The sequence below is a fragment of the Nuphar pumila genome, chromosome 6, assembly GCF_984573655.1.
Source record: "Nuphar pumila chromosome 6, dmNupPumi1.hap1.1, whole genome shotgun sequence".
In the NCBI taxonomy this organism is placed as follows: domain Eukaryota; kingdom Viridiplantae; phylum Streptophyta; class Magnoliopsida; order Nymphaeales; family Nymphaeaceae; genus Nuphar; species Nuphar pumila.
In genome coordinates this window covers 131,947,489-131,957,995 of record NC_143254.1, presented here as the reverse complement: position 1 = coordinate 131,957,995, position 10,507 = coordinate 131,947,489, and the positions used below count along the sequence as shown (strand labels likewise).

Sequence of the window (10,507 nt, the reverse complement as noted above, 5' to 3'; positions counted from 1 at the left end):
GGTTTCCTTGGTGACTACATAAATCTCTCTGCAAGATATGAACTACATACATGATATCCGAACGAGAGTGATGGTTAAGTATATTATATGCTCAATTAACATGTGATATGAGGATGAATCTCAAAGCTCCTCTCCATCAGTAAAAAGTCAAGGACAACTTATGATCCATTAAAAAATCAGTTGACTTGGTTCTTAACATTTCTGTCTCATTTAGAATGTCCAGTGCATATTTTCTTTGGCTTAGACATATCTCAGCTTTGGATCTGAAAAACTCTATACCCAAAAAATATTTCAGTGAGCCCAAGTCTTTCATACAAAAATTCTTACTCAAATAATATTTTAGCTTATCAATGGTAGCTACATCATATCTTCCAAAAACTATGCTTTCTTATGTTTATCAATCACAATCTTACCAAAATCACATCATGTCAGTATGATTCAATGGGTCTAATTTGTTACTAACGAAGGAGTGCTTAGGTCATCTTCATCATAGATGATAAAGCTTACTGCAGAAGACAAAAAAACACTTGAAAAAACAGAGAGAAAAAACCCCCTTAAAACTAAAGCTGAAAACCAGAACCCCTTGGAGATCTCGATGATCGACCAACTTGCTTTCATTCTCTTCTAGTTGTAGAATGGAAGGTTGTTTATAGAGAAAATAGAACATAGGATTTAGCACTGAATACCGGTTTTTCTTGTCTTAATATATAGCTTTTTAAGAGGTAATCCGTTAATTACTAACAAATAGGGAAGCCAATCCCAATTAGTAGGCTTTGGTAAGCCAAAACCGTATCTGATTATAATCAGCTGCGGATATGTTTTTTTTTAACCGATGGATATATAGATTTAATGGATATCCGAATCCGATTACATATAAAAAACTGGATATTGTGTTAGTTTCTCATCATCCAAATACATCTAATTAGTCGAATATAGTATTGACGACATCCAACCCGAATCCTAACATCAAACAAAGCTATGGAATAGCAAAATGTGAAAACTAAGCCTGGGAATATCTTACGGTTAGTATATATGATGAGTTTTACAATATATTAATATGCTAACTAGTTTGAGGTAATTAATATGCAGGTAGGTGATGGTCCAATTGCTGGCATGCAAAGGCTGATTTTTTCGTAAATTTTGACTGTTCCGTACATTTAATATTGCATCGGTGAACTTTAAAATCTGAATATCTTTGTCCTTATATGGAGTTCAGTTTATTTAATGGTTCTGTGGTGAACTTTTTGAAAGAAAAAATATTGTGAACTTAATTAAGTTTTACAAAGTATATGACATTGAAGTTTCTAGTTAGTTATTAACTTTATTGAACATCAAGCCAAAAATATACTTATTCTCTTACTATTAGTTTCCCGAGATATTTATGTTTTATGCTACGGAAAAGTGTCACTAATCATGGAGTCAGGGTTTTCTTGGAAAGGAATATTATGCGATAAGTTAAAAAGAATCTTGTTTTTCAGGAAAACTTAGAAAAATATTCGCATATATAAGATTGAAAAACATAAGAAAAAGAAGATATATGTAAACATAAATAGAAATATAAAAATAAAAAAGAATATCACTATAAAAGCTTGATATTTTTCAAATAGCAATATGCTGAAAATATAATGATTTTATCAATATTTTAATGTTTTCTGAATATATCACTATAAAATCATGAGATGCTCTAAATATTGCATATATTTGTGAGTCTTGTCGGAAAAAATCGTACCATTATATAGATTATTTTCATGTATCCATCAATCCTCATCAATATAAATCGCGTCATCATACACATAATAGACTATTCTTCATTTATACATCAATCATCATCAATCTCTCTCTCTCTCTCTCTCTTTTCTTTTATTCCTCTATCATCAAGCAATAAGTTTGATTTGGTTGTTTTGTTTTTCTTTTATGTATATATTAATTGCTGAATATCTTTTTAGAACACAAACCAATCCTTTCTTATTAAGTTTATTGTTCAAGCAGGGACCAATCCGATTTTAACAACATTGATCAGCCGCTACCTTTCGAAATTTCTCAGTAGCTTCTCAAAAGTTCAATGAGGCCACCCCTTTGTCGGTTGCAGGGAATTCTTTTAATGGTGCACCATATGACAACTATATGAAATAATTAATTTCCGTATGTGCCTTACAAATTTCTAATTAAATCAATATATTGAGAATTCAAGTTGCTGGTCTTCGAGTGCTTTAATTTTAGAAAGAAAACAGTAGGCAAGAGAGAAGTTGGCAAGTGATTTCTTCTTTTGGTCAGGGCACTAAAATGCCTTATGAAAAATTCACTAGTAAGACTGATGTCCTCAAAAGAAGCGAGGCCCACATAAGAGTGGGGACCCCCCATCTAGGATCCTTCAAGTGTAGACATAAATTCAGCAAATTCTAGCCCTCCATCCAAATTATAGACGGTTCTGAAGAATTGTGCATGTAATTCCATGGTGACAAGGAAATACTGAATTCCGCGGCCTACTAGGGTGGAAGGTAGCACTTTGGTTTTCAGTGTTTAATCTTGTAGGCTTTCCATGTCAAGTCCTTATCCAGAAACATGCATCCTCCATGGCCAAGCTCAGGTGACCTAATTTGAAACCCAAACTATAGCATGCAACTAAAGCCATGCAATGTATATGCGCCGTTAATCTATGTAAACAGCTTAATTAATTCATGGCATGGAACATTGAGCTGTGTCACAAAGACGAGTATGACACATTAAAGGGAAAGGAAAATAGTTACCAGAAAACAAAATGGATATGAGAAGCAATGCGGGAAGCGAAAGCGAGTGTAAGAAAGTAGTATGAAACAAAAAGCGAGAAACGGTTGTGAAGCGAATATGTAATGCATAAAAAATGAAAAGAAAACACATATAAAACAATATGAAGCATGTGCTAAACCAAATTAGAAATGGCACGAACACAAGTATAAAACCATATAGAAACAAGACGCAAGCCAACCACAAACCCCTTCGGGATCGATTGGTGAAAGTCGTGTGGTCGCGGACATGTTCGTTTTGTAATTTTTTTTCTTTTACATTATCTAGGGTTTCATATCCTTTTTCTTGAGAGTTGGGCACGAGAGTTTCGGGCGAATTGGAGATTAGGGTTTTGTATTGGAGATTAGGGTTTTGAGAGCTCTGTATCCACCTCTATTTACTCACATCTTGCTAATAGATTTTTGCTTCTCCTTAGGTCATGAACGTAGACCTAATCTCGTGTCTTTTCTTTGGTTTGCTTTGTTTTCATTGTTGGTTTGCATAACATGATTTTTTTTTATATATATTTTAATATGAAAAACTACCGATCGATATGGTATGGTTTGACCATCCCTTACCAACATGAAAGGGTATCACAGACTGTGAACCTGAGTTAATGTCCAGTGTAAAACTCCACAAGTACTCCCTACCCACTGGAGATATTTTTCCGTTTCACTTGGCCGAGCACACACTTCTGGTATCGAGCTCTTGAACTCCAACTTGAAAGCTTTCAACCACCCCCACCTAACCAGGTAGCAAAATGCCTTAAAGCTGGGTTCAATTCAAAAGAGCATTACCTAAGCCGACTACCTGAGGGAGAAAAAGACCAAAGAGAGCCCCATAGGTCCTAAAAAACACGAACCCAACCAAGCTCGATGCAAACAAGAAAAAATTGTCCCAACCCCATTATCAGTCGAGCTCGAACTAGGTCGGCTTCCACTGTGTTGGAGTCCAGCTTGCCTATCCACTGACCACACCAGCTACGAGTCAAAACAGGAGGTAGAAAAAAATCGTCTCCAAATTGATCAGCACACAGGAGATACGGACACAGTGTGGGCCCTCTGCAATTAAAGACGAAGGTACAGGACATGTGATCGCAAGGATGAGAGAGAGAGAGAGAGAGAGACATAACCATGGATCAATAACTCTCGACGCCCAATAGTTAAAACATATACTTGAGGGATGGGCCTACAAAACCACAAATACACCCTTATGCTTGGCCGGTGCCCTCACAAAACAAGGACGTCTCTCTTCTTTCTTTCTTTCTACCGTATTAACATCCCTAATACTGTTTATGTCATCAGCTTCTCAACGAAGAACAAGAAGAAGCCTAACCTCCCTACCGGGAAACTCACCAACCAGACAGGTTTCGAAGAGAGAGGATTATGTCAAACGCAGCCACAAACCCCACCACTCTGTGGGTCCCATTTGTACTGAGCTACACTACAAGTGGTGGAGTTTGTGGTTGTGGTGAGATTGCTAATCTCACCCCAGCGTTTTACAGGATCCGCTCTCGGTTTCGAACAGCAATAATATATTACACAGGCATCAATCATCCGATACAAAACCGCCTTCAAGAACAAAGGACAACAAAACCTTTCTTTATTTGGGAATTCGAGAATGGTGATGCCTACAACATGGAATTAATTAATCAAGAATCAAACATAGATGCTGCTCCCCTCTCCATCCCTAGGAATTTTCTTTAGGAAGATCCCAGAAAGGAATTAAAAGAATTTTAGAACTCCTTCACAACAGTCAAAAACCTCATTTTCTAAATCCTTTGCAATCCTTTACAGACAGATTGTTGCAGAGCGTACCATAGACAACACTTTCTCGTTAGATTAGTTTGGATTAGCAAAGACCAACAAACCAACAACCGTAGGAGACCAAAATAAACAAAAGCAAAATCTAAGCAAAAGAGACCATACAAGCACAACAACATATCACAATCCTTACGAAGATGGCAGCTTGGGTGGCTGTTGGTTAAGCCATTGAAGAGCAATCTCGGACTTCGCTACAAACGTAGGGCTGCTGCCGCTGCTACTGTCAGAGAGAGAGGCTAGAGTTTTCTGCAGAACACCTGTGGGGGACGACACCATATTCCTGGGGCTGCCACGAGGGCTACCTTCACCCCAACCATCGGTCATCAAATTGAGCCCACTGGAAGAACTCTTGCTGCTGCAGCCCTTTGGAGAGTTAGGTGCAGCAGCAGTACTACCGCTAGACTGCAACACCTCTGCTAGCGGCCCCCCAAGTGGGGAAGACGAGGGCCAAGTGACGGGCAACATCCAATTTGGAGTCTGTTGCTGCTTCAATCCCCCACCACTCTCAGTATCATTCACACTAAGACCCATCTGAATCGGGTCGATATCGTCACCGGCGCCGGACATAGACAGGCTGAGAGGAGAAAGAGAGAAGTTTGAAGCAGAGGACTTGGTGGTGGTGGTGGTGGTGGTGGTAGTGGTTGTGGTAGGAAGCCATCTGTCCTCTCTTGACCACGCATCGATGAACCGTCTCGGCTGCATCTGGTGGCCCTCGGCGGTGGATTCTAGCCCTGGAAGATCGTTGCCCACAAACAAAGAAGCTCGGTGCTCTGGAAGCAATCCGATATTCTCGTGGTAGTTCAGAATAGGGGTGTTGTTGTTCCCGTTGGTGCTCAGTTTCAGTTGGTGTTCTTGCATCTCACCAAGCTTTGATTGCATCAGTTCCCATTGATGGGAAGCGGCAGTAGAATCTCTGCCTGTTGAAACCATACCATCCATTTCTCTCATCCAATTCATATACCTAAAATAAAAGGAAAAAATACAACCAAAATTTTTTAGTACCAAGAAAAAAAAAAGGTTTCGTGGGAAAGGAAAGAATGTATTGTATAATGTATACCTTGAAGTTTTGTCAGTTAAATTAGAAGCCATCATGGTTTGTACTGGAAGTTTGAAACAGGAAGATTGGAAGGGTTTAGCGAAAAGATCAGCAGGAGGTGAAGTGAGAGAAGAGAGGGAGGATGAAGCAGATGAAGACAGCGGGGATGGGAGAGGGAGCGAGCGAGAGAGGATGGAAGCAGAAGCAGTGGAATGAAGAGGGGCATTGTTGTTGTTGCTGCTGTGTCTTTGTAGTTGTACTTCCACAGGCTTTCTTGAACGAGGGCGGCCCCTGTGCATGTGGCGCTCACAGTACTTCTGGTCCGGCGCAACATCTCTGGAGCACCGCCATTTCTTGCCATCGGTCCTTCGGCATCTCCCCGGCTCAGGGTCGGTTGTGTTGGTAAACCTCAGGTTGAACCCCCCCCACCCCACTAAACACCCCAGAAAAAAAAACCTTATATCACAACGACCAACAAACCATCCTACTAGCAAAAACAAAAGATGAAACAAAAACAAGTGAGATTAGATGGTTACAGTGATTGGTTGCGGCAGTATTAGCAATGGAAGCAGCATCTGCTAGGCTTCTCCTCATGGGTATGAGGAGGTCAGGAGGGACCGGCACGGAAGCAACCATATGCTTGAAAATCAAGGCCTGTTGCTCTAACTCCTGCCACTGAGCCGCAGTAAAAGGAAACCGTAGAGATGCCATCCCTACAGACAGAGACGCCGAGACAGACAAATACCAAATTTCATTCTCTAACACAAGGATGAGAAAGAAAGTGTGGTTGTGAAAGTAATACCATGATTCTTTGGACAAATCAGCGGTGCCGGAAAAGAAGAGCAAAGGGTGTTTTGGAAGGGGTGTTGTTTTAGAGTTTATACCTGGGGATTTGAAGGCAATAGGAAAAGGTTGCAGAGTCCCTGTTGCAGCAGCTCCTGCTGCAACTGCACCACCGGGGACATCGTATAAATCGCTCGACCTGCCCTCACTGTTATAAAAGATGGGGCTGTTGTCACAACGGGAGAAGGGAGGCATCCTAAAGGGGAACGCGTCGGTGCGAGCGAGCTTTTGAGGCGCCGGACTAATACCTTCCCTCTCTTCACCGCCAACTCCTCTCTCCCCCTCCTCAAAACCACCAACACCGATACGAACATTTCTCTTGTCTACCATCTCAAGAACACCACCACCTACCTCCATTAAAACCACCAAAAAAAGAAGAAAAATACTACTTTTTCTTAAGGAAAATACACAAAAAAAAATCCTGCTTTTTCTCAAAAGTCAGCAAACTAGACCACAAACGGAAAACCGCTCCCCTCTGAAGCCACCAACCTAAAGGGAATCATTCACGGCCATGGCTGCTGTTGCTGCTGCGCCTGCAAAGCTCCCTGCTGTGCCTGCACTACTACTGCCCCAATCTCGCCCTTCCATCCTTTGCTGCTTCCCATGCTTCCAACATTCGGCCCTTGGGACAAATTAGTAAAGCTAACGCTGCTGTCATGATTGGGGGTATCTATCATTTTCTTGCATGCACTAATACCCCTTATAACTTCAAATCACATCACACCAAACACGTTAAATTTTTATTGCAATAATAAAAAATTCAAAACAAAATCCCCTCTCTCTCTCTCTCCCTAAACACCAGTACATCTTTCACTCTCTCTCTCTATGGTTTGACCTGTCTACATCCATCCGTATGGTAGTCGCTTTCCGTCCACCGCCGTTATCCCTAACCCTTTACATGTCTCTTGTGTTGAGTATTGCCACCCAACCAAGGTTGGGAACTCTAACCAAAGTTTCTTGACGTGATGCACTAACTAATTGCCCCCAACTAGTCCCCCACCCATTCCCTTTCAGAGGAAAAAAGCACAAGACACAAAATCTCTCAATATCTTATTATATATCATAAAGAAATCTAAAAATGTAAAAGAGGAAAAGATGACTGGAGAAGGTACGGTCACGGAAGTAGAGGTCAAAACTAATAAGATATTGACTGGTGATTTTAAAGCTTGAGTAATTACATCCTGACCAATGATATTTTACTTAAATTAAACTAAGTCTTGTTTCATCTTCTTTATAATCATTACAATAATAATATTATTAGAAAAAAATGAGGCGAGCAATTGACCATTGATGGCGTGGTGAAATGAGGCCTGTGGGTTAGAGGGGAGATGGCGGGCAGCTAAGGCCTTGCCCGAAACAGTAAAAGGAGGTAATGACCGAGTTAATTATTTTGCTAGAAAGTGACGTGGTGGTATTGATTAGCTGGCGGTGGGCAGGCACGGCAGCCAGCTGTCTTGGGAATGGCAGGTCCCCATCACACCTTTGAAAACTGCTTCATGGAACCGTGACTCGTACTCCACCCCTCGCCATCCCTTTCTCTCTCTAAACCTATATATATATAGGTTTAAAGTTACTAAAATAATTTTTATTCTGTAAATGGTATAAAATTAATTTAATAAACTTATATATATATATATATATGAATGCCCTTCCCTACCACACACTCTCTCTCTCTCTCTAGGATTGTGTATATATACTGTAGAGTCCCGTCTCTCTTAAAGGCTCGGACACGCTTCGCTCGCTTCCTCTCTGTAAAGAGACATATAACGTGAGGATGAGAGCGTGTACGACGGCCCCATACGTCTCCAACATCGAACGAAGAACCTCTTCAAGGCGCAATGTGGACCCCACAATACCCCTTTGCCTAAACCAATAAATATTCCCCCGGGACCACATCCCACTGCCGTGGACCTTGTCATATTCGTCCCAGTAGGGCCCACAGCCCTTCTCCTCCCTCGATCGGCTAACCCTACCCTAACCAGCGTCCTTTCTTCCTTTAACTTTTTGCCCTATACCTACAGCCACAGGGACGTAGGGCAGTCCTCCGGTCTAAGGCTCGTAGGGATCTCCGTTCCCGAAAATGGCTCTCGAGTCAAAGTAATTTTATGAAAAACGTTCCCCCGGCGTCCACGTGGCGGTCTTGCAGGGATGGAGAAGGCTTTAAAGTCACGAGGCTGAGGTGAGGTGGTGTCTCCATGTCAGACAGCAAAGGAATAACGGGGTTCTGACGTGGGGGCTACCACCGTTGAGGAGACAGCTTTCTCTCCCCCCTTAAACCCTTCTCTCACATAATGGGGCTCTGTCTGAGTTGGCACCATCATCTCCTTCAATCGTAACCATTCAAAGGATTGCTTAAGAGCAATTTGAGAGATTTAAAAAAGACCAAGGGATGTGCTGGACTTTGGCATGCATGCCTCTCTTATCCCTACCCTTTGTTTCTCATTATCATTACTCATCATCTCTCTCTCTTTTCGTTTTTTCTTTCAAATCTTTTGGTCTTTTATGTTTGGTGGGTATTGAGAAGGGATGGTGTGAGTGGGTGGAGGACCACCGAAGGAGGTGTTGCTTTTTTTTTGGTCAGTAGTCGCATCCCCTTCTTGGCTTGGTTTCCCAACGCATGTAGACCACCACCACCACCACATGTGACCCAAACCCTTTTGAGATTTGGTTGTGTGCTTTCTTCCTCTGCTTTTTAGTTTTTTATTCTTTGAAATGGGTTTTTCAATCTAGGGTTGGATATTGAGAATCTAAATTCTAAAGGACATCCTAGACCCTTCTATTTCTTTCTCTTCCTTGTTTGTTTTGTTTGTTTTCTTTGTTGTGCTGCAATAATTTTGCTATCATCATTCGCATTCATAAAATGATGGGCTAACAGAGCTTTAACTGAACCAAACTTGTTACTTTTTTTTGTTGGGAGTGGTTGTGCTCAACGCAGGGGTGGCTATTTCATTGGAGGCTTATATTTCTTTATATTTTTTTTTCATTGAAAGCCCTTAGCATGAGGCACATGCATATGCCATGTTTAATGGGAGGCCCTTAGCATGTGAATATATATATATATATATATATATATATAAAAGGCCTTAAGCGGTGGCCCCAAATATCAAAGGGGCCAGCCGGCTCGATGGGAGGTACGTAGACAAAGTAATTATATTTACGTTTTTGTTAAAAAAATGCATCGTCTTATCATGTGAAGGCTCATGAGGAGATATGCCGATCAATATAACTCGCTCTTTCATTGCAGAGCGACTCACACACATTAGCCAGAGCCCAGTTTGGTACAACTCTGGCTCTTGGGTTCGATCGCGGCAAAAATTATATCGGAATAATCTCTCAACATATATATATATATATATATATATATGTGTGTGTGTGTGTGTGATGGGTCTGTAAATGATACTGTCCCGTGGTATACATTGTTTGTGTGGATCTAGCCACCACATGACAGATCTAAGCGTACAAATGTCTTTAGCATTGTTTATTTACTATTGTACGCCACAAGATTACATGTTCGACAAGCTGAAAAATCAATCCTTCATGAAAATAAAAGGTGGTTTAGAAATATTATAAAACACCATATTTCAGTAAACTTTTAAACATGAACATAATAAAAACACACAAAAAACATGATTCAAAGGTTAGATCTTACATTTGAAGCTTAGATGTATGAAAAAATGTGCACCACCATAGAAGCATATATATATATATATATATATATATATATATATATATATATATATATATATATAGAGAGAGAGAGAGAGAGAGAGAGAGAGAGAGAGAGAATTGTTTTGGTGGGTTCTCAAAAATGGTTATGGTGAGTTCACAAATAATAAACTTCCATCTATGTTAATACACATGCACTATCAATTTGAGCTACTCCAACCTAGATCGAAGTGGGGTTTTGATTCCTCTCATCATCTATCATTCTTAGATCATCACCGTTTCTAAGGCCATGGCCTATTTTATAGGCAACATGAAACATTAATTTGCCACCACTTGGAGTAATGCCCCATTATTATAGTAACTCTATAACTATTTT

General features: G+C 40.6%; 1 protein-coding gene across 2 annotated transcripts; it reads right to left on the bottom strand.

Moving 5' to 3' along the window:
- Positions 1–4,512: 4,512 nt before the first annotated feature.
- LOC149836277 (uncharacterized) lies at positions 4,513–7,262 on the bottom strand. 2 transcript variants are annotated; one of them, XM_090009103.1, is made up of 4 exons: positions 6,507–7,262; positions 6,159–6,335; positions 5,644–6,055; positions 4,513–5,547 (listed from the first exon to the last, which is right to left on the bottom strand). In XM_090009103.1, exons 1-4 carry the CDS (start codon positions 6,820–6,822, stop codon positions 4,716–4,718), a joined length of 1,737 nt encoding a protein of 578 aa, XP_089865229.1. In that variant the 5' UTR covers positions 6,823–7,262; the 3' UTR covers positions 4,513–4,715. The 2 variants fall into 2 exon arrangements, with proteins under 2 accessions (XP_089865229.1, XP_089865227.1); XM_090009101.1 differs by having other exon boundaries at positions 6,159–6,964.
- Between the last annotated feature and the right edge of the window lie 3,245 nt (positions 7,263–10,507).